The 24471-nt window shown below is 50.8% G+C and overlaps 1 protein-coding gene across 1 annotated transcript in view; it reads right to left on the bottom strand.

The window, feature by feature from the left end:
• Window positions 1-24471, bottom strand: part of LOC140420860 (cyclic nucleotide-gated channel alpha-2-like) — a 128305-nt gene that overhangs the window by 5288 nt on the left and 98546 nt on the right. Inside the window, exon 6 of the mRNA XM_072504952.1 lies at window positions 185-291. Coding sequence (XP_072361053.1) covers window positions 185-291 — 107 coding nt within the window. The remainder of the gene's footprint in view (window positions 1-184; window positions 292-24471) is intronic.

Raw genomic sequence — 24471 nt, 5'->3', positions numbered from 1 at the left:
TGGACGGATGTGATACAATAAGTTGTCTCTTTTTAGTTCTCGGGATTTTAAAGGTCACCCTTTCAATCAGCATCTATGTTCATAATTTACACAGTGATATTGCCGGGGTTGATGGAGATGTGTCACACCATGAAACAGCACGAGTGTGGGATGGGTTTGTTGGAGGAAAGCCATGGAGACAAACCTGTTCTGAATCTGACAAAGATGTCGAGAATGTAAATGACATCTGAGATGTAGTCAATAGTCAACCAAATGGTGAGATATTTCATCTGAAGAGTGTCAAAGCAAGCCCTGTAGAAAAAGCATGTGGGTAAACATACATGTGAACAACATGCAGCTGAACATATGATCGCACAGAAGCAAACAGGAAAACATAATAATCACAAACATACTTAAATGCATGGTAATCACTCACAGAAACTGTTATAACCTGCCTACTTACCATTGGCTGGGGACTAATGACTATCCCACAATCCTGTGGGAGTATGAGCTTCCCCAATGAGGGGGGCGGAGAAACCACTAGTAAACTCCTAGTATAAATAAAGCTGGCCAGTTCAGGAACCAGCAGGAAGGAGTATGTAGCAAGGGAAGTTACTGCTACTGTTATGTATATATGTTATAGTAAATAAATGTTATTACTTTGTATCCTTAAAACTCGTGCTGGATTCTTCGTGGCCCTTACAAAACTGGTGACGAAGGTTAAAGGAATAGCTGTCTACACTGCTGAAGCCACCTCCCTGGATTTTTGTTGGATACAGGTTGGAAGTTATTTTCTATTATACCATGCCTCTGTACGGACGTTTGGATGTTTTTGATGCTGCGCTGGAAAGCTGGAACCAGTACACACAACGGATGCGTTACTATTTCCGGGCAAACGATATCACCGAAAATGAGCGCCAGGTGGTCATATTGCTCACCGCCTGCGGCCCGCATACGTTTGGGGTGATTAGGAGCCTTATGTACCCAGCTGCGCCGGACACCAAAACGTTTGATGAACTTGTGAATATAGTGGGGCAACATTTTAACCCAACTCCGACCACGATAGTCCAGCGTTACCGGTTTAATACCGCTGAGAGGACCCCTGGAGAATCCCTTGCCGATATTCTATCCAGGCTACGCAGGATTGCGGAGTACTGTGACTATGGTGAGACATTGTCAGAAATGTTACGCAACCGTTTGGTTTGCGGTATTAACAATGCGGCCATCCAGAGAAAGTTGTTAGCGGTGCCAACATTGACTTTTCAACAGGCCATTCAAATAGTATTGTCCCGAGAGAGCGCAGAGCGAGGAGTACAGGAGCTACAGGGAATGGAAGTGCATGCCTTGGGGTGCAACCCCTTCCGTCCGAAAACGTCCCCCCACACTCCTGTGGTACCTTGGGCGAGGCAACGTCTGGACCGACGCCAGTGGCCATCGGACATTCCACCCCGAAGGGCGCCTTCTCCAGAGCCAATGGATGAAGAGCCATGTCCGTGTCAGACTTGTAGGCGCTGACCCCGTCGCGGACGGCGGTCCTGGGGGCGCCAGAGGCGCCGTCGTTCCGACCAAAACTGGGACCAGCCCAGGGGCCGTAACTGGGTCCAGCCCAGAGGCCGTACCTTCCATGTGGATGAACCTGCGGCGACTACTCCTGAGGACGTGGAGACGGAGGACGACTGCCTGCAGCTGCATTTTGTGGCAGCTCCCCGTGTGGCCCCCATTAAGGTGACAGTACGGGTCAATGGCCACCCGCTTGAAATGGAGTTGGATACTGGCGCAGCGGTCTCCGTGATCGCCCAGAGGACATTCGACCGCATCAAGCAGGGTATACAGACCCTTACATTAACCGACTCACAGGCCAGGCTGGCCACCTACACGGGGGAACCACTGGACATTGCAGGAACTACAATGACCCCTGTTGTCTATGGACGCCAGGAGGGGCGTTTCCCACTTGTGGTGCGCGGCCATGGGCCCAGCCTGTTGGGTCGGGACTGGTTGCGCCATTTGCGGTTGCAATGGCAGCACATCCTCCAAACAGTTTCTGAAGGGTTGACTGAGGTGCTAGGACGATACCCAGATGTATTCCAGCCTGGTTTGGGGAAAATAAAAGGGGCCGTAGCCCGTATCCAAGTTGAACCAGGAGCCCTATTTCCGGGCGGGCCCAGTGCCTTACGCCTTGCTCAAGAAGGTAGAAGGGGAGCTCACTCATTTGGAGAGTTTGGGTATTATCAGGCCCGTCCGTTTTGCTGACTGGGCAGCACCAATTGTACATGTAATGAAGCCAGAGGCCACAGTTCGCTTGTGTGGTGACTATAAACTTACAGTGAATACGGTTTTCTGATTCGACCGATATCCAATGCATCGCATAGAGGATCTTTACGTGAAACTTGCAGGTGGACTCTCGTTCACAAAATTAGATATGAATCACGCCTACCTGCAGTTGGAGCTGGACCCTGCCTCCCGACCATATGTAACGATTAATACACACCGGGGCCTGTATGAATGTACACGGTTGCCCTTTGGAGTATCCTCTGCCTGCGCAATTTTTCAACGTGTTATGGAGGGCATTTTGAGAGGTTTACCACGTGTGGCTGTCTACCTAGATGACGTTTTGATTACAGGGATGTCGGAGCAGGAACATTTGGAAAATCTGGAGGCTGTCCTTAGATGCCTTTCGGAGGCTGGAGTCCGTTTATGTCGCACAATGGTCGTATTTCAGGCAAAGGAAGTAGTCTACCTAGGTTATCGGGTGGACCGCGAAGGTCTGCACCCCGTCGCAGAGAAGGTGCGTGCAATTCAACATGCCCCCGCCCCGACTGACTCTTCGCATCTTTGTTCTTTTCTCGGTCTCGTAAACTATTACGGGAAGTTCCTCCCCAATCTGGCAACTACGCTGGCCCCTTTGCACCTTCTGCTAAAGAAAAATCACACCTGGGTTTGGGGTCAGCCGCAAGAAATCGCTTTCCGGCGGGTAAAGCAACAATTGTCGTCGTCTGGGTTACTAACCCACTATGATCCTGGAAAGATGTTGCTCGTCACATGTGATGCATCCCCGAATGGTATTGGGGCCGTCCTGTCCCACAAGATGGAGAACGGGGCCGAACGACCGATAGTTTTCGCCTCCCGCACATTGACTGCAGCGGAGAAAAAGTACGCGCAGATCGAGAAGGAGGGCCTGGCAGTGGTTTTTGCGGTGAAACGCTTCCACCAGTACGTGTACGGCCGCCATTTCACTATCGTGACTGATCATAAGCCCCTGCTGGGACTTTTCAGAGAGGATAAGCCAAGACCGCCCATTGCTTCTGCACGGATCCAGCGCTGGGCTTTGTTGCTTGCTGCATACGAGTATTCTCTGGAGCACAAACCAGATTTGCAGATAGCAAATGCCGACACACTGAGCCGATTGCCTTTATCGACCGGCCCCATGTCGACCCCCACGACCGGTGAGGTGGTTGCAACCCTAAATTTTATGGACACCTTGCCTGTCACGGCATCACCGATCCGTGAGTGGACCCAGACGGAGCCAGTCCTGTCAAAGGTTCGGCACATAGTCCTGTATGGTGGGCAGCATAGATAGCTCCCTGGCGAGTTGCGGGCATTTTCCGCCAAGCTGTCAGAATTCAGCGTGGAAGACGGCATCCTCTTGTGGGGGACGCGTGTGATTGTCCCGGAAAAAGGCCAGGAGCTGATACTATCAGACTTGCACAATGGGCATCCAGGCGTGACCAAAATGAAAATGTTGGCCCGGAGTTATGTCTGGTGGCCAAGCCTCGACACCGACATTGAGAAGGTGGCCCAAAACTGCTCCATTTGCCAGGAGCATCAGAAGCTGCCGCCGGCCGCGCCCCTACATCACTGGAAATGGCCAGGGCGGCCTTGGGCACGCTTGCATGCAGATTTTGCAGGCTCTTTTCAAGGATCCATGTTCCTTCTACTAATTGACGCCCAGTCCAAATGGCTAGAGGTGCATAAGATGCAGGGGACAACGTCCTGTGCAACAATTGAAAAGATGCGTTTATCGTTTGTGGCGCACAAAGACTCCGAGAGACGAATAGAGTGAAGTCGATGAGGCTTTAGATCATAGATCATAGATCATAGAATTTACAGTGCAGAAGGAGGCCATTCGGCCCATCGAGTCTGCACCGGCTCTTGGAAAGAGCACCCTACCGAGGCCCACACCATCCTATCCCCATAACCCAGTAACCCCACTCAACCAACCCTAAGGCCAATTTTGGACACTAAGGGCAATTTAGCATGGCCAATCCACCTAACCTGCACGTCTTTGGACTGTGGGAGGAAACCGGAGCACCCGGAGGAAACCCACGCACACACGGGGAGAACGTGCAGACTCCGCACAGATAGTGACCCAAGCCGGGAATCGAACCTGGGACCCTGGAGCTGTGAAGCAATTATGCTAACCACTTTGCTACCGTGCATATGTTTTATGTCAACCCCGGCAACTTTATTAAGCGTGTCTGTTCCCCCGCAGCTCGATAGTAGTCTGGCCTGCGGGGGAGGACTCCGGCTTCTTATACTCCGCCTTCAGTACAATAGATGGGTCGTTTTTTGTACAGTGTGTGCAGGAGGGTTTCCTGAAACAATATGTTGACAGGCCAACAAGAGGCGAGGCCACGTTGGATTTGGTTTTGGGTAATGAACCAGGCCAGGTGTTGGATTTGGAGGTAGGAGAGCACTTTGGGGACAGTGACCACAATTCGGTGACGTTTACGTTAATGATGGAAAGGGATAAGTATACACCGCAGGGCAAGAGTTATAGCTGGGGGAAGGGCAATTATGATGCCATTAGACGTGACTTGGGGGGGATAAGATGGAGAAGTAGGCTGCAAGTGTTGGGCACACTGGATAAGTGGAGCTTGTTCAAGGATCAGCTACTGCGTGTTCTTGATAAGTATGTACCGGTCAGACAGGGAGGAAGGCGTCGAGCGAGGGAACCGTGGTTTACCAAGGAAGTGGAATCTCTTGTTAAGAGGAAGAAGGAGGCCTATGTGAAGATGAAGTGTGAAGTTTCGGTTGGGGCGATGGATAGTTACAAGGTAGCGAGGAAGGATCTAAAGAGAGAGCTAAGACGAGCAAGGAGGGGACATGAGAAGTATTTGGCAGGAAGGATCAAGGAAAACCCAAAAGCTTTCTATAGGTATGTCAGGAATAAGCGAATGACTAGGGAAAGAGTAGGACCAGTCAAGGACAGGGATGGGAAATTGTGTGTGGAGTCTGAAGAGATAGGCGAGATACTAAATGAATATTTTTCGTCAGTATTCACTCAGGAAAAAGATAATATTGTGGAGGAGAATGCTGAGCCCCAGGCTAATAGAATAGATGGCATTGAGGTACGTAGGGAAGAGGTGTTGGCAATTCTGGACAGGCTGAAAATAGATAAGTCCCCGGGACCTGATGGGATTTATCCTAGGATTCTATGGGAGGCCAGGGAAGAGATTGCTGGACCTTTGGCTTTGATTTTTATGTCATCATTGGCTACAGGAATAGTGCCAGAGGACTGGAGGACAGCAAATGTGGTCCCTTTGTTCAAAAAGGGGAGCAGAGACAACCCCGGCAACTATAGGCCGGTGAGCCTCACGTCTGTAGTGGGTAAAGTCTTGGAGGGGATTATAAGAGACAAGATTTATAATCATCTAGATAGGAATAATATGATCAGGGATAGTCAGCATGGCTTTGTGAAGGGTAGGTCATGCCTCACAAACCTTATTGAGTTCTTTGATAAAGTGACTGAACAGGTAGACGAGGGTAGAGCAGTTGATGTGGTGTATATGGATTTCAGCAAAGCGTTTGATAAGGTTCCCCACGGTAGGCTATTGCAAAAAATACGGAGGCTGGGGATTGAGGGTGATTTAGAGATGTGGATCAGAAATTGGCTAGCTGAAAGAAGACAGAGGGTGGTGGTTGATGGGAAATGTTCAGAATGGAGTACAGTCACAAGTGGAGTACCACAAGGATCTGTTCTGGGGCCGTTGCTGTTTGTCATTTTTATCAATGACCTAGAGGAAGGCGCAGAAGGGTGGGTGAGTAAATTTGCAGACGATACTAAAGTCGGTGGTGTTGTCGATAGTGTGGAAGGATGTAGCAGATTACAGAGGGATATAGATAAGCTGCAGAGCTGGGCCGAGAGGTGGCAAATGGAGTTTAATGTAGAGAAGTGTGAGGTGATTCACTTTGGAAGGAATAACAGGAATGCGGAATATTTGGCTAATGGTAAAGTTCTTGAAAGTGTGGATGAGCAGAGGGATCTAGGTGTCCATGTACATAGATCCCTGAAAGTTGCCACCCAGGTTGATAGGGTTGTGAAGAAGGCCTATGGAGTGTTGGCCTTTATTGGTAGAGGGATTGAGTTCCGGAGTCGGGAGGTCATGTTGCAGCTGTACAGAACTCTGGTACGGCCGCATTTGGAGTATTGCGTACAGTTCTGGTCACCGCATTATAGGAAGGACGTGGAGGCTTTGGAGCGGGTGCAGAGGAGATTTACCAGGATGTTGCCTGGTATGGAGGGAAAATCTTATGAGGAAAGGCTGATGGACTTGAGGTTGTTTTCGTTGGAGAGAAGAAGGTTAAGAGGAGACTTAATAGAGGCATACAAAATGATCAGGGGGTTGGATAGGGTGGACAGTGAGAGCCTTCTCCCACGGATGGATATGGCTGGCACGAGGGGACATAACTTTAAACTGAGGGGTAATAGATATAGGACAGAGGTCAGAGGTAGGTTCTTTACGCAAAGAGTAGTGAGGCCGTGGAATGCCCTACCTGCTACAGTGGTGAACTCGCCAACATTGAGGGCATTTAAAAGTTTATTGGATAAACATATGGATGATAATGGCATAGTGTAGGTTGGATGGCTTTTGTTTCGGTGCAACATCGTGGGCCGAAGGGCCTGTACTGCGCTGTATTGTTCTATATGTTCAGGGCGGAGCTAGAGGTCAACGCCAACCAGGACCCGGGATCTGTCAGCCAATGACATTAGGGCTTCCAGTCCCACATGACCCCTAATACATACTACCGCATTCACCCCTTGTCAAAATTGAACCCGGCGGGGTGATGCTTCGCATGGTGGTAAGGGTTTACAGGGCTGGTCCTGGGAGGAAAAACATTCATATGGTAATACAGTATGTACAATTTTGTCCTGTTTCAACTATTTACAGAAGGTATCGGGAGAAAAAGCAAAATGTTCTTGTGAAAAGTCCATATATTGATTTAGATCGACGCCACGAGTCGGTCGGGCGGTCTGGTCGTCCGTGTCGATCGCCTCGGCCCCGGTGGTGGTGGTGGTGCTTATTCCGGTGTTGTCGTCTCCGGGAGCCTTACGGTTTCAGCTTGGGCTTTATTCTTGGTCGGGCCTGAGGGGAGGGGAACCGATCCTCCTGGGAAGGGGGTGGTCGCGGGGTGCGGCGGTGGCAGGAAGGGGGGGGGGCTTGGGTGAATGGTGTCGGGGGGGTGTGTGTGTTGCCGGCGGGCGCCAGATCCCGCAGGGAGACCGTGTCCTGTCGGCCGTCGGGGTACTCCATGTAAGCGTACTGCGGGTTCGCGTGGAGGAGGTGAACCCTTTCGACCAACAGGTCCACCTTGTGTACCCGCACATGCTTTCGGAGCAAGATGGGTCCTGGGGCCGCCAGCCAGGTCGGCAGCGACGTTCCAGAGGAGGACTTCCTAGGGAAGACAAGGAGACGCTCATGAGGCGTTTGATTAGTGCTCGTACATAATAGCGACCGGATGGAGTGGAGAGCGTCCGGGAGGACCTCCTGCCACCGTGAAACTGGGAGGTCCCTGGACCGTAGGGCCAGTAGGACGGTCTTCCAGACCGTGCCGTTCTCCCTCTCTACTTGCCCGTTCCCCCGGGGGTTGTAGCTGGTCGTCCTGCTTGAGGCTATGCCCTTGCTGAGCAGGAACTGGCGCAGCTCGTCACTCATGAAAGAGGACCCCCTGTCGCTGTGGACGTATGCGGGGCAACCGAACAGTGTGAAGATGGTGTTCAGGGCTTTAATGACTGTGGCCGCGGTCATGTCAGAGCAGGGGATGGCGAATGGGAAGCGGGAGTACTCGTCCACCACATTAAGGAAGTATGTGTTGCGGTCGGTGGAGGGGAGGGGCCCTTTGAAATCCAGACTAAGGCGTTCAAAGGGGCGGGAAGCCTTAATCAGGTGCGCACCATCCGGCCTGAAAAAATGCGGTTTGCATTCTGCGCAGATGTGGCAGTCCCTTGTGACTGTACGGACCTCCTCTAAAGAGTATGGGAGGTTGCGGTACTTGATAAAGTGGAAAAACCGAGTGACCCCCGGCTGGCAGAGGTCCTCGTGGAGGGTTTGGAGGCGGTTAATTTGTGCATTGGCACATGTGCCGCGGGATAGGGCATCGGACGGCTCGTTCAGCTTTCCGGGACGATACAAGATCTCGTAGTTAAAGGTGGAGAGCTCGATCCTCCACCTTAAGATCTTGTCGTTTTTGATTTTGCCCCGCAGTGCATTATCGAACATGAAGGCTACCGACCGTTGGTCGGTGAGGAGAGTGAATCTCCTGCCGGCCAGGTAATGCCTCCAATGTCGCACAGCTTCCACTATGGCGTGGGCTTCCTTTTCCACTGAGGAGTGGCGGATTTCTGAAGCGTGGAGGGTTCGGGAGAAAAAGGCCACGGGTCTGCCCGCTTGGTTAAGGGTGGCCGCTAGAGCTACGTCGGAGGCGTCGCTCTCGACCTGGAAGGGGAGGGACTCGTCGATGGCGCGCATTGTGGCCTTTGCGATGTCCGCTTTGATGCGGCTGAAGGCCTGGCAAGCCTCTGTCGACAGAGGGAAGGTCGTGGTCTGTATTAGGGGGCGGGCCTTGTCTGCGTACTGGGGGACCCACTGGGCGTAGTATGAAAAAAACCCCAGGAAGCGTTTCAGGGCTTTTGAGCAGTGCGGGAGGGGAAATTCCACGAGGGCGCTCATACGTTCGGGGTCGGGGCCTATTATCCCATTGCGCACTACGTAGTTCAGAATGGCTAGCCTGTTGGTGCTAAAAACGCACTTGTCCTCATTGTACGTGAGGTTCAAGGCTTTGGCGGTCTGGAGGAATTTTTGGAGGTTGGCGTCGTGGTCCTGCTGGTCGTGGCCGCAGATGGTTACATTGTCGAGATACGGGAACGTGGCCCGCAACCCATGTTGATCAACCATTCGGTCCATCTCCCGTTGGAAGACCGAGACCCCGTTTGTGACGCCAAATGGGACCCTTAGGAAATGGTATAAGCGCCCGTCTGCCTCGAAGGCTGTGTACTTGCGGTCACTTGGGCGGATGGGGAGCTGATGGTAGGCGGACTTGAGGTCCACGGTGGAGAAGACCTTATATTGGGCAATCCGATTGACCATGTCGGATATGCGGGGGAGAGGGTACGCGTCTAGTTCTGTGTACTTGTTGATGGTCTGGCTATAGTCTATGACCATCCTTTGTTTCTCCCCTGTCTTCACTACTACCACCTGTGCTCTCCAGGGACTATTGCTGGCCTGAATTATGCCTTCCTTTAGTAGCCGCTGGACTTCGGACCGAATGAAGGTCCGGTCCTGGGCGCTGTACCGTCTGCTCCTAGTGGCGACGGGTTTGCAATCTGGGGTGAGGTTCGCAAACAAGGACGAGGGTTGCACCTTGAGGGTTGCGAGGCCACAGATAGTGAGTGGGGGTATTGGGCATCCGAATTTAAACGTAAGGCTCTGTAGATTGCACTGGAAATCTAATCCCAGTAATGTGGGGGCGCAGAGTTGGGGAAGGACGTGTAGTTTGTAGTTTTTGAACTTCCTCCCCTGCACCGTTAGGGTAACTATGCAGAAACCTTTGATCTGTACGGAGTGGGATCCTGCAGCTAGGGAAATCTTTTGTGCGCTGGGATAGGTGGTCAAGGAACAGCGTCTTACCGTGTCGGGGTGGATAAAGCTCTCCGTGCTCCCGGAGTCGACTAGGCATGGTGTCTCGTGCCCGTTTATTAGCACTGTTGTCGTCGTCGTCTGGAGTGTCCGGGGCCGAGCTTGATCGAGCGTTATTGAAGCGAGACGTGGTTGTAGTAGTGGAGCGTCTTCCTCGAACCCCGTGGAGCCGTCGACACTGGGGTCCGTTGTTGCCGTCCAAGATGGCGTCGGGGATGAACAAAATGGCTGCCCCCATACATCGCACATGGCTGGGGGGTCACAAGATGGCGGCGGGGGTGGACAAAATGGCCGCCCCCATGCGTCGTACAGGTCTGGGGTGGTCCAAGATGGCGGTGCCCTTCCTCCCCTCGTGGTGGCCGGGACCCAAAATGGCGGCGTCTGCTGGTCGCACATGGGGCGCGGGGGGGATTGGGGAGCGTTAGGAACGCGCGGGGCTCCCTCATCTCTGGGGACAGCGGTGGTCGGGACCCAAATTGGTAGCGCCGGCGGGTCATACGTGGGGACGGGGGGGGGGTGGGTTGGGGAGCGTAAGCGGCGTGCAGGGCTCCCTGTTCTCCCGGGACCGCGGTGATCGGGACCCAGAGTGGCTGCGCCTGCGGGTCGTACATGGGGCGCTGGGGGGGTTGGGGAGCGTAAGCGGCGTGCAGGGCTCCCTGTTCTCCCGGGACAGCGGCGACCTCGCGGGACCAGCACACAACCGCGAAATGGCCCTTTATCCCGCAGCTCTTGCAGATTGCTGCGCGGGCCAGGCGCTGCCGGGGGTGTTCCGCCTGGCCGCAGAAATAGCAGCGGGCGCCCCCGGTGCGACTTGGCGTTTGGACCGCGCAAGCCTGTGGGGTGTCCGGGGGGGGGGGTGGGTTTGTCGCGACTGGTATGTACGGAGCCCAATGGGCTGCCGCGCGGTCGGGGCCGTAGGCGCGGGTATTCCACGCGGCCACGTCTAAGGAGGCTGCTAGGACCCGTGCCCCTGAGAGTCCTAGCGACTCTTTTTCTAGAAGTCTTTGGCGGATTTGGGAGGAGTTCATACCTGCCACAAAAGCATCGCGCATTAACATGTCCGTGTGTTCATTTGCGTTCACCGAAGGGCAGCTGCAGGCTCGTCTCAAAATCAGCAGCCGGCGTAGAATTCGTCAATCGATTCTCCGGGACTTTGCCGTCTCGTCGCGAGCTGGTAGCGAGCGTAGATTTGGTTAACTGGGCGGACATAGAGACTTTTCAGTGCTGCGAACGCCGTCTGGAAATCCTCCGCGTCTTCGATGAGGGAGAAAATCTCCGTGCTTAACCTCGAGTGCAGGACCTGTAGTTTTTGGTCTTCTGTGACCCGGCCGGTGGCCGTTCTGAGGTAGGCCTCGAAACAAGTCTGCCAGTGCTTGAAGGCTGCTGCCGCGTTCACTGCGTGGGGGCTGATCCTCAGGCATTCCGGGATGATCCTGAGCTCCATAGTCCTTTTTAGGCACGCTTAATAAATTGTGGCGCACAAAGACTCCGAGAGACGAATAGAGTGAAGTCGATGAGGCTTTATAAAGCGCGTCTGTTCACCCGCAGCTCGATAGTAGACTGGCCTGCGGGGGAGGACTCCGGCTTCTTATACTCCGCCTTCAGGGCGGAGCTAGAGATCAACGGCCAACCAGGACCCGGGATCTGTCAGCCAATGACATTAGGGCTTCCAGTCCCACATGACCCCTAATACATACTACCACATCGTTTAGTGCGCATGGCCTCCCCGAGGTGCTGGTCACGGATAACGGCACTCCATTCACGAGTGAGGAGTTTGCGAGGTTCACGAAGATGAACGGCATCCGCCATATCCGCACTGCCCCTTACCACCCGGCTTCAAATGGGTTGGCAGAGCGCGCAGTGCAGACATTCAAAAGAGGCCTAAAGAAGCAATCTTCCGGATCAATGGACACGAGACTGGCTCGCTTTTTGTTTACGTACAGGACCACCCCCCATGCAGTGACTGGGGTAGCTCCCGCAGAACCCCTAATGGGCCGGAGACTTCGCACCCGCCTTAGTATGGTTTTCCCGGACATTGGCGCAAAAGTACGCCGCACACAAGAATGGCAGGGACAGGGATTTTCTCGGCATCGGCCGATTCGGCAGTTTGCGCCCGGTGACCCAGTGTTCGTTCGGAATTTTGCTGGTGGTGCCCAATGGGTTCCTGGTGTAATCTTTTGCCAAACGGGCCCTATATCTTACCAAGTACAAGCCCAGGGTCGTCTCCAGCGAAAACATGTAGACCACGTTTGGTCCAGAAGACCATCCCCTCAAAAGATTCCCCGCCCCCGGAGCTCATTTCAACAGCCGCAGAGACCAGAGACAAGGGAAGGTAGTCCTCACAATCTTCCACTGGTGCCTCACCTGCGCAGGTCGTTACGGGACTGAATGGAGATAGAGACGCTGACATGACGGAGGCAGCAGACTCTGACTCCGAGATGGAGACACAGGATGCATCAGAGGGGGAATCCTCGGGTCCACGGGCCATGGATGTACAACCGCGCCGTTCATCACGGAAGCGCCGGTCTCCGTCTCGTTACACGCCGCCTGATCCAGCGCCGCGTGCAAATGGTGTCCGGCCTGCGGCCAAACGAGTCCGACGCCCTCCTTCGCCAGGGTCTTCGCTGGATTTCTTGGACTTTGGGGGGGGAGGGATGTTATAACCTGCCTACTTTAGTCCCTGGGGACTAATGACTATCCCACAATCTTGTGGGAGTATGAGCTTCCCCAATGAGGGGGGCGGAGAAACCACTAGTAAACTCCTAGTATAAATAAAGCTGGCCAGTTCAGGAACCAGCAGGAAGGAGTATGTAGCAAGGGAAGTTACTGCTACTGTTATGTATATATGTTATAGTAAATAAATGTTATTACTTTGTATCCTTAAAACTCGTGCTGGATTCTTCGTGGCCCTTACAAAAGAAACACAATCAGAAACCAAGTTGAACGCAATAATCTGATACAAACAGGTGAATGAACATGATCGTAATGACCATCGTAAATGGTCATAAATGACCGTAATCATTTGCAAAAAACATGCATCACACGCATTTCACAGAAATAGGTCATAATCACAGAAGCAACATGCTAGTAAACACATCTTAACCATACTCCAAAACCACACACTGAACATGTTGTGTAATCTACATGCAGTTCAATGATAAAGCAAAGTAGTGTGGATGATGAAAATCTAAAGTAAAACCTCCTTCTGGACTCAAACAAAACAGAAAATGCTGGACAATCTCAGCAGGTCTGACAGCATCTGTGGGAGAGAAGGGAGCCAACGTTTTGAGCCTGGATGACTTTGCCAGCTCTGACAAAGTCATCTAGACTTGAAACATTAGCTCCCTTCCCTCTCCACAGATGCTGTCAGGCCTGCTGAGATTGTCCAGTATTTTCTGTTTTTGGTTCTGATTCCAGTATCCACAGTAATCTGCTTATATCTTATGGACTCAATTCATCAATTTTAGACCTCTTTCCCAAGGGCCGGCACGTGGCACAGTAGTTAGCACTGCTGTCTCAGAGCGGCAGGGTCCCGAATTTAATTCTGGCCTCGGGTGACTGTGGAATTTGTATGTTCTCCCCAAGTCTGCGCGGGTTTCTTCCGGGTGCTCCAGTTTCCTCAAAAAGTCCAAAGATATGCATGTTAGGTGGATTGCCCATGCTACTTTGCCCCCTGAGTGTCCAAAAAGGTTACGTGGTGGTTGGCGGGGGGGGTGGGGGGGGTGGGGGGGGGGGGGGGAGAGATAGGATGGGGCTGTGGTCCTGGGTAGGGCACTACCTCCAAGGGCCGGTGCAGACTCGATGGGAGGAATGGCTTCATTCTGCACTGTAGGGATTCTATGATTTTTTTTGTGATGATTTGGTCTTTATTCCCATTTCTTTTTAATTACTTCCAGAATAGTTATTCACACCTCCAGCCATATCTTTATTTTCTTTACTTGTTCCATTATCAGTGCCTCTGGCCTTGCACCATGAAACTGTTATCTAATCTTTCCCGAACTTCACCCTGTCACTGACTTTCACTTTTATTCTTTTTCTCTCCCATGTTCACTTTCTCCAAACCAATTACATTTTTGGAACTTTCCTCAATTCAGGTGAAAGGTTACAGACCAAACACACTTGCCTGAATTTTACCATCAGCTGATTGGCCCAATCTAGGGCAGAATTGTGGGTTGGCGGCATTCACAACACAACAGCAATTATGGTCTGGCAGGCGGGCGAGTCCCAGTGCTGACAGCTTGCTGACTGCTGCCATTTCTAAATGTGTAGCAGTCAGACAGGCTGAAAAAAGAGGCAAAGTGGTGTGGGTCAACAGAAAGGAGAGTGATGGCATCAGAATGAGGAAGAGATATTCCATGGTTCAAAAGCACTTTCCTGAGGGTTTTACAGGAGGTGGAGGCCAGCAAACCTCATCAAGAAGGCATGGCTGAAGGCACCAGACATCGTATGCAGCCAAGGGGTCTTTACGAGAAGCTGGATTGTGGGCAGGGAGAGCTCCTCATTTAGAAACTTGAGTGGCATTTTGAGATGTAAACAGGAAGCCCAGCATGATCAGGAGGGAGACCTCATCATGTTCTCACACGTCCAAACCCCATGCTCAGTCACGAGTGAATGGATGCACATTTACACTGCCTCAGAGTGTTCAGCACAGATGTTTCGGAGACAGGAGTGACACTGCATCTGTCACTGCTTGCAGGAGGAACACAGTCAGATTGTCAGGCAGCACTGTCTATGAATGAAGAGGTCATTAAGATTTGGTGATGTGGAATGAGGCAGATTAGGGATCTTAAGATGAAGGAACCCTGAGGGAGCAGTGACCACAATATGATAGAATTTAGAATTTACCCTGAAGTTTGAGGGGGAGAAGCTGCAATCAGATGTAACGGTATTACAATTAAATAAGGGTAACTACAAAGACATGAGGGAGGAGTTGGCCAGAGTTGATTGGAAAAGGAGCCGAGCAGGGAAGACAGTGGAACTGCAATGGCAGGAGTTTTGGGGCGTTATTAGGGAGGCACAGCAGAAATTCATCCCAAGCAGGAGGAAACATGCGAAGGGGAGGACAAGGCATCAATGGTTGACGAGGGAAGTCAAGGACAGCATAAAAGCAAAAAAAAAAGCATACAAAATGGCAAGGATTAATGGGAAGCCAGAGGATTGGGAATCATTTAAAAGCGAGCAGAGGACAACTACAAAAGCAATAAGGGGAGAGAAGATGAAATATGACTGCAAGCTGGCTATTAATATAAAAGAAGATAAAAAGAGTTTTTTTCAATATATAACAGGTAAGAGAGAGGCAAAAATAGACATTGGACCACTGAAAAACGTGGCTGGAGAAGTAATAATAGGAAAGAAAGAAATGGCAGACGAACTGAATAGTTACTTTGCATCCGTCTTCATGGTGGAAGATACCTGTAGGATGCCAGAGCTCCAGGAGAACCAGGGGACAGAGGTGAGTGCAGTGGCCATCACTAAGGAGAAGGTTCTGGGAAAACTGAAAGGTCTGACGGTGGATAAGTCACCTGGACGGATGGACTGTACCCCAGGGTTCAAAAAGAGATAGCTGAGGAAATTGTGGAGGCATTGGTGGCGAACTTTCAGGAATCACTGGAGGCAGGAATGGTCCCAGAGGACTGGAAAGTGGCTAATATAACACCACTGTTTAAGAAGGGAGGGAGGCAGAAGATGAGAAATTATAGGCCGGTTCGTCTGACTTTGGTCATTGGTAAGACTTTAGAGTCCGTTATTAAAGATGAGATCGCAGAATACCTGGAAGTGCATGATAAAATAGGACTGAGTCAGAACGGCTTTGTTGAAGGAAGGTCATGTCTGACAAATCTGTTAGAGTTCTTTGAGGAGATAACAAGGAAGTTAGACAAAGGAGAACCAGTGGACGTGATTTACTTAGATTTCCAGAAGGCCTTTGACAAGGTGCCTCATAGGAGATTGTTAAATAAGTTAAGAGCCCATGGTGTTAAAGGTAACATCCTGGAATGGAAGGCAGCAAGGTGGCGCAGTGGGTAGCATTGCTGCCTCACGGCGCCAAGGTCCCAGGTTCAATCCCGGTTCTGGGTCACTGTCCATGTGGAGTTTGTACATTCTCCCCGTGTTTGGAGGGTTTCACCCCCACAACCCAAAGATGTGAAGGGTAGGTGGATTGGCCTTGCTAAATTGCCCCTTAATTGGAAAAAATGAATTGGGTACTCTAAATGTTTTTTTTTCAAATCCTGGCATGGATAGAGGATTGGCTGACTGGCAGAAGGCAGAGAGTGGGGATAAAGGGGTCTTTTTCAGGATGGCAGCTGGTGACTAGTGGTGTGCCTCAGGGGTCTGTGCTGGGACCACAACGTTTCACAATATACATTAATGATCTGGAAGAAGGAACTGAAGGCACTGTTGCTATGTTTGCAGATGATACAAAGATCTGTAGAGGGAAAGATAGTATTGAGGAAGCATGGGGGCTGCAGAAGGATTTGGACGAGCTAGGAGAGAGGGCAATGAAGCGGCAGGTGAAATACAATGTGGAAAAGTGTGAGGTTATGCACTTTGGAAGGAGGAATTTAGGCACAGACTATTTTCTAAATGGGGAAATGCTTCGGAAAGCAGAAGCACAAGGGGACTTGGAAGTCCTTGTTCACGATTCTCTTAAGGTTAACGTGCAGGTTCAGTCGGCAGTTAGGAAGGCAAATGCAATGTTAGCACTGACGTCAAGAGGGCTAGAATACATAGAACATAGAACTGTACAGCACAGTACAGGCCCTTCTGCCCACAATGTTGTGCCGAACTAGTCTGAAACTAAAATCAAATCAACCTACTCCCAATCATTCTAGTACACTCCATATGCCTATCCAATAACCGCTTGAAAGTTCCTAAAGTGTTCGACTCCACTACCATAGCTGGGAATGCGTTCCACGCCCCAACCACTCTCTGAGTAAAGAACCTACCTCTGACATCCCTCCTATATCTTCCACCATGAACCTTATAGTTATGCCCCCTTGTCACAGCTACATCCACCCGAGGAAAAAGTCGCTGAACGTCCACTCTTATCTATCCCTCTCATTATCTTATACACCTCAATTAAGTCACCTCTCATCCTCCTTCGCTCTAATGAGAAAAGTCCAAGCTCCCTCAACGTTTCCTCATAAGACCTACCCTCCAATCCAGGCAGCATCCTGGTAAATCTCCTTTGCACTCTTTCCAATGCTTCCACATCCTTCCTATAATGAGGTGACCAGAACTGCACACAATACTCCAAATGTGGTCTAACCAAGGTCTTGTACAGTTGTACACGGCTCTTAAACTCAATCCCCCTGTTAATAAATGCGAACACACGAGAGGCTTTCTTCACGGCTCTATGCACTTGGGTCTATGGACATGAACTCAGAGATCTCTCTGCTCCTCCACATTCTTCAGAACCCTGCCGTTAACCCTGTAATCCGCATTCAAATTTGTCCCAACAAAATGCATCACCTCACATTTATCAGTGTTAAACTCCATCTGCCACCTTTCAGCCCAGCTCTGCATCTTATCAATGTCTCTTTGCAGCCTACAACAGCCCTCCACATTATCCACTACTCCACCAAGGTTGGTGTCATCAGAGAATTTACTATCCCAACCTTCAACTCCAACATCCAAGTCATTGCTAAAAATCACAAATAGTAGAGGACCCAGCATTGATCCCTGATGACTGGGCTCCAGGATGAAAATGTACCATCTACCACCACCCTCTGTCTTCTACTGTTTGCACTGAGTGCAGAATTTGGTGCTTTTTGAGTGCGATAGTGAGAGTTTGGTGACTGAGGGAGTGCTGAATTTGGTGCATTTGAGTGCGATAGTGAGAGTTTGGTGACCAAGGGAGCTAGGTGAGGAGGGAGTAAGGTGCTCCTTTCATTTTGTTTCCGACATTTCCGCAAAGAGTGCAAAGAGAGCCAGGAGTTTACAGAAAGTGTAGCTGACTGGGAGCAGGGTCGGAGGGCGGAGATCTAGTTAGTCCACAGGGCAGCTATATTCTGTCAGGTAAGAGGGGATGGAGGCTAGGCCAGTTACATGCTCCTCCTGTAGGATGTGGGTGGTGAGGGATACCACCGGTGTCCCCACAGACTATACCTGCGGGAAGTGCACCCAACTTCAGCTCCTCAAAGACCGTGTTAGGGAACTGGAGCTGAAGCTGGATGAACTTCGGATCATCCGGGAGGCAGAGGGGATGATTGAGAAGAGTTACAAGGAGGTAACCACACCCAAGGTACAGGACAAGAATAGCTGGGTTACAGTCAGGGGGAAAAAAACAAACAGGCAGAAAGTGCAGGGATCCCTCGTGGCCGTTCCCCTTCAAAACAAGTATACCGTTTTGGATGCTGTTGGGGGGGATGACCTACCGGGGGAAGGACCTAGCGGCCAGGTCTCTGGCACTGAGTCTGGCTCTGGGGCTCAGAAGGGAAGGGGGGAGAATAGAAAAGCAATAGTTGTAGGAGATTCAATGGTTAGGGGAATAGATAGGAGATTCTGTGGTCGCGAGCGAGACTCCCGGAAGGTATGTTGCCTCCCGGGTGCCAGGGCCAGGGATGTCTCGGATCGTGTCTTCAGGATCCTTAAGTGGGAGGGTGAGCAGCCAGAAGTCGTGGTGCACATTGGTACCAACGACATAGGTAGGAAAAGGGGTGTGGAGGTAATAAACAAGTTTAGGGAGTTAGGCTGGAAGTTAAAAGCCAGGACAGACAGAGTTGTCATCTCTGGTTTGTTGCCGGTGCCACGTGATAGCGAGGCTAGGAATAGGGAGAGAGTGCAGTTGAACACGTGGCTTCAGGAATGGTGTAGGAGGGAGGGCTTCAGGTATTTGGATAATTGGAGCGCATTCTGGGGAAGGTGGGACCTGTACAAGCAGGACGGGTTGCATCTGAACCAGAGGGGCACCAATATCCTGGGAGGGAGGTTTTCTAGTACTCTTCGGGAGGGTTTAAACTAATTTGGCTGGGGAATGGGAACCGGATTTGTAGTCCAGCAACTAAGGTAGCCAATATTCAGGACGCCAAAGCGTGTAATGAGGCAGTGGGGAAGGGAACACTGACAAAGGAGGGTACTTGCAGGCACGGAGATGGGTTGAAGTGCGTATACTTCAACGCAAGAAGCATCAGGAATAAGGTGGGTGAACTTAAGGCATGGATCGGTACTTGGGACTACGATGTGGGGGCCATCACGGAAACTTGGATAGAAGAGGGGCAGAAATGGTTGTTGGAGGTCCCTGGTTATAGATGTTTCAATAAGATTAGGGAGGGTGGTAAAAGAGGTGGGGGGGTGGCATTATTAATTAGAGATAGTATAACAGCTGCAGAAAGGCAGTTCGAGGAGTATCACCCTATTGAGGTAGTATGGGTTGAAGTCAGAAATAGGAAAGGAGCAGTCACCTTGTTAGGAGTTTTCTATAGGCCCCCCAATAGTAGCAGAGATGTGGAGGAACAGATTGGGAAACAGATTTTGGAAAGGTGCAGAAGTCATAGGGTAGTAGTCATGGGCGACTTTAACTTCCCAAATATTGGATGGGGTGGTGTTTGTGCAGTGTGTCCAGGAAGCTTTTCTAACACAGTATGTAGATTGTCCGACCAGAGGAGGGGCAATATTGGACTTAGTACTGGGTAATGAGCCAGGGCAAGTGATAGATTTGTTAGTGGGGGAGCATTTTGGAGATAGTGACCACAATTCTGTGACTTACACTTTAGTAATGGAGAAGGATAGGTACGTGCAACAGGGCAAGGTTTACAATTGGTGGAAGGGTAAATACGATGTTGTCAGACAAGAATTGAAGTGCATAAGTTGGGAACATAGGCTGGCAGGGAAGGACACAAGTGAAATGTGGAACTTGTTCAAGGAACAGGTGCTACGTGTCCTTGATATGTATGTCCCTGTCAGGCAGGGAAGAGATGGTCGAGTGAGGGAACCATGGTTGACAAGAGAGGTTGAATGTCTTGTTAAGAGGAAAAAGGAGACTTATGTAAGGCTGAGGAAACAAGGTTCAGACAGGGCATTGGAGGGATACAAGATAGCCAGGAGGGAACTGAAGAAAGGGATTAGGAGAGCTAAGAGAGGGCATGAACAATCTTTGGCGGGTAGGATCAAGGAAAACCCCAAGGCCTTTTACACATATGTGAGAAATATGAGAATGACTAGAGCGAGGGTAGGTCCGATCAAGGACAGTAGCGGGAGATTGTGTATTGAGTCTGAAGAGATAGGAGAGGTCTTGAACGAGTACTTTTCTTCTGTATTCACAAATGAGAGGGGCGATATTGTTGGAGAGGACAGTGTGAAACAGATTGGTAAGCTCGAGGAAATACTTGTTAGGAAGGAAGATGTGTTGGGCATTTTGAAAAACTTGAGGATAGACAAGTTCCCCGGGCCTGACGGGATATATCCAAGGATTCTATGGGAAGCAAGAGATGAAATTGCAGAGCCGTTGGCAATGATCTTTTCATCCTCACTGTCAACAGGGGTGGTACCAGGGGATTGGAGAGTGGCGAATGTCGTGCCCCTGTTCAAAAAAGGGACTAGGGATAACCCTGGGAATTACAGGCCAGTTAGTCTTACTTCGGTGGTAGGCAAAGTAATGGAAAGGGTACTGAAGGATAGGATTTCTGAGCATCTGGAAAGACACTGCTTGATTAGGGATAGTCAGCACGGATTTGTGAGGGGTAGGTCTTGCCTTACAAATCTTATTGAATTCTTTGAGGAGGTGACCAAGCATGTGGATGAAGGTAAAGCAGTGGATGTAGTGTACATGGATTTTAGTAAGGCATTTGATAAAGTTCCCCATGGTAGGCTTATGCAGAAAGTAAGGAGGCATGGGTAGTGGGAAATTTGGCCAGTTGGATAACGAACTGGCTAACTGATAGAAGTCAGAGAGTGGTGGTGGATGGCAAATATTCAGCCTGGATCCCAGTTACCAGTGGCGTACCGCAGGGATCAGTTCTGGGTCCTCTGCTGTTTGTGATTTTCATTAATGACTTGGATGAGGGAGTTGAAGGGTGGGTCAGTAAATTTACAGACGATACGAAGATTGGTGGAGTTGTGGATAGTAAGGAGGGCTGTTGTCGGCTGCAAAGAGACATAGATAGGATGCAGAGCTGGGCTGAGAAGTGGCAGATGGAGTTTAACCCTGAAAAGTGTGAGGTTGTCCATTTTGGAAGGACAAATATGAATGCGGAATACAGGGTTAACGGTAGAGTTCTTGGCAATGTGGAGGAGCAGAGAGATCTTGGGGTCTATGTTCATACATCTTTGAAAGTTGCCACTCAAGTGGATAGAGCTGTGAAGAAGGCCTATGGTGTGCTCGCGTTCATTAACAGAGGGATTGAATTTAAGAGCCGTGAGGTGATGATGCAGCTGTACAAAACTTTGGTAAGGCCACATTTGGAGTACTGTGTACAGTTCTGGTCGCCTCATTTTAGGAAGGATGTGGAAGCTTTGGAAAAGGTGCAAAGAAGATTTACCAGGATGTTGCCTGGAATGGAGAGTAGGTCTTACGAGGAAAGGTTGAGGGTGCTAGGCCTTTTCTCATTAGAAGGAAGAAGGATGAGGGGTGACTTGATAGAGGTTTATAAGATGATCAGGGGAATAGATAGAGTAGACAGTCAGAGACTTTTTCCCCGGGTGGAACAAACCATTACAAGGGGACATAAATTTAAGGTGAAAGGTGGAAGATATAGGAGGGATATCAGAGGTAGGTTCTTTACCCAGAGAGTAGTGGGGGCATGGAATGCACTGCCTGTGGAAGTAGTTGAGTCGGAAACATTAGGGACCTTCAAGCAGCTATTGGATAGGTATATGGATTACAGTAAAATGATAGCGTAGATTTATTTGTTCTCAAGGGCAGCACGGTAGCATTGTGGATAGCACAATTGCTTCACAGCTCCAGGGTCCCAGGTTCGATTCCGGCTTGGGTCACTGTCTGTGCGGAGTCTGCACGTCCTCCACGTGTCTGCGTGGGTTTCCTCCGGGTGCTCCGGTTTCCTCCCACAGTCCAAAGATGTGCGGGTTAGGTGAATTGGCCAATGATAAATTGCCCTTAATGTCCAAATTGCCCTTGGTGTTGGGTGGAAGTGTTGAGTTTGGGTAGGGTGCTCTTTCCAAGAGCCGGTGCAGACTCAAAGGGCCGAATGGCCTCCTTCTGCACTGTAAATTCAATGTTAATCTATGATTAATCTAGGACAAAGGTTCGGCACAACATCGTGGGCCGAAGGGCCTGTTCTGTGCTGTATTTTTCTATGTTCTATGTTCTACGTGATAGCCAGTTACTGATCCAATCGGCCAAATTTCCCTCTGTGCCATGCCTCTTTACTTTCTGCATGAGCCGACCATGGGGCACCTTATCAAACGCCTTACTAAAATCTATGAATACGACATCAACTGCTCTACCTTCATCTATGTACTTAGTTACCTCCTCAAAGAATACAATCAAACTTGTGAGGCAAGACTTACCCCTCACAAATCTGTGCTGACTATCCTGGATTAAGCTGTATCTTTCCAAATGATAATAAATACTATCCCTTAGGACCCTTTCCAATAATTGACCTATGACCGAATTGAGACTAACCGGCCTATAATTCCCAGGGTTATACCTATTCCCTTTCTTGAACAAGGGGACAACATTCGCCTCTCTCCAGTCTTCTGGCACTATTCCTGTAGACAGTGAGGACATAAAGATCAAAGCCAAAGGCTCTGCAATCTCATCCCTCGCCTCCCAAAGAATCTTAGGATATATCCCATCAGGCCCAGGGGACTTATCTATCCTCAGGCTTCTCAGAATTTCTCACACATCTTCCTTCCGAATATCTACCTTCTCCAGCCTACCAGCCTGTATCGCACTATCCTCCTCAACAACACGGCCCCTCTCCTTTGTGAACACTGAAGAAAAGTATTCATTTAGGGCCTCTCCTACATCTTCAGACTCCATGCACACGTTCCCACTACTGTCCTTGACTGGCCCTAACTTCACCTTGGTCATTCTTTTATTCCTCACAATGCTACAGCAGCACAGTAGCATTGTGGATAGCACAATTACTTCACAGCTCCAGGGTCTCAGGTTAAATTCCGGCTTGGGTCACTGTCTGTGCGGAGTCTGCACATCCTCTCCGTGTGTGCGTGGGTTTCCTCCGGGTGCTCCGGTTTCCTCCCACAGTCTAAAGATGTGCAGGTTAGGTGGATTGGCCATGATAAATTGCCCTTAGTGTCCAAAATTGCCCTTAGTGTTGGGTGGGGTTACTGGGTTATGGGGATTGGGGGGAGGTGTTGACCTTGGGTAGGGTGCTCTTTCCAAGAGCCAGTGCAGACTCGATGGGCCGAATGGCCTTCTTCTGCACAGTAAATTCTAATTCTATGAAACCTTCCTGCACACACTGGATAAAAACAGCCCCATCCAAACTATTCGAATTATCGTGGTTCCAATCAATATATGGAAAGTTAAAGTCACCCATGACAACTACCTTGTGACTACCGCACCTATCCAAAATCTGAATTGCAATCATTTCCCGCAACTCTGTTACTGTTTGGGGGCCTATAGAAAACTCCTAACAAAGTGACCACTCCTTTCCTATTTCTAACTGCAGCCCACACTACCTGAGAAGACAGATTCTCCTCAAACTGCCTTTCTGCAGCCATTAATATCCTTGATTAACAATGCTACTCCTCCACCTCTTTTACCATCTTCCCTAATCTTACTGAAACATCTGAACCCCGGAACCTCCAACTCAACCATTCCTGTCCCTGTTCTATCCACGTCTCCGTAATGGCCACAACATCACAGTCCCAGGTACCAATCCATGCTTCAAGCTCACCAACCTTGGGCGAGATTCTCCGACCCCCCGCCGGGTCGGAGAATCGCCGGGGGCTGGCGTGAATCCCGCCCCCGCCAGTTGCCGAAGTCTCCGGCACCGGATATTCGTCGGGGGCGGGAATCGCGGCGCGCCAGTTGGCAGGCCCCCCCCCCCGCTCGATTCTCCGGCCCGGATGGGCCGAAGTCCCGCCGCTAAAATGCCTGTCCCGCCGGCGTAAATTAAACCACCTACCTTACTGGCGGGACAAGGCGGCGCGGGCGGGCTCCGGGGTCCTGGGGGGGCACGGAGCGATCTGGCCCCGGAGGGTGCCCCCACGGTGGCCTGGCCCGCGATCGGGGCCCACCGATCCGCGGGCGGGCCTGTGCCGTGGGGGCACTCTTTCCCTTCCGCCTCCGCCACGGTCTCCTCCACGGCGGAGGCAGAAGAGACTCCCTCCACTGCGCATGCGTGGGAAGCTGTCAGCGGCTGTCAGCTGACGCTACCGCGCATGCGCCGCCCGGAGATGTCATTTCCGCGCCAGCTGGCGGGGCACCAAAGGCCTTTTCCGCCAGCTGGCGGGGTGGAAATTCGTCCGCCGCCGACCTAGCCTCTCAAGGTTGGGGCTCGGCCCCCAAAGATGCGGAGGATGCCGCAGCTTTGGGGCGGCGCGATGCCCGTCTGATTTACGCCGTTTTGGCTGCTCCCCCTTAAGGATCCTGAAAACACGATTAGAGACGTTACGGACCTTGGCACCCGGGCGGCAACACACCAACCGTAAG

This window comes from Scyliorhinus torazame, chromosome 5 (assembly GCF_047496885.1).
Source record: "Scyliorhinus torazame isolate Kashiwa2021f chromosome 5, sScyTor2.1, whole genome shotgun sequence".
NCBI classification, from domain to species: domain Eukaryota; kingdom Metazoa; phylum Chordata; class Chondrichthyes; order Carcharhiniformes; family Scyliorhinidae; genus Scyliorhinus; species Scyliorhinus torazame.
Note: the sequence above shows the minus strand (reverse complement) of the source record. Positions and strands in the feature narration are given on the sequence as shown.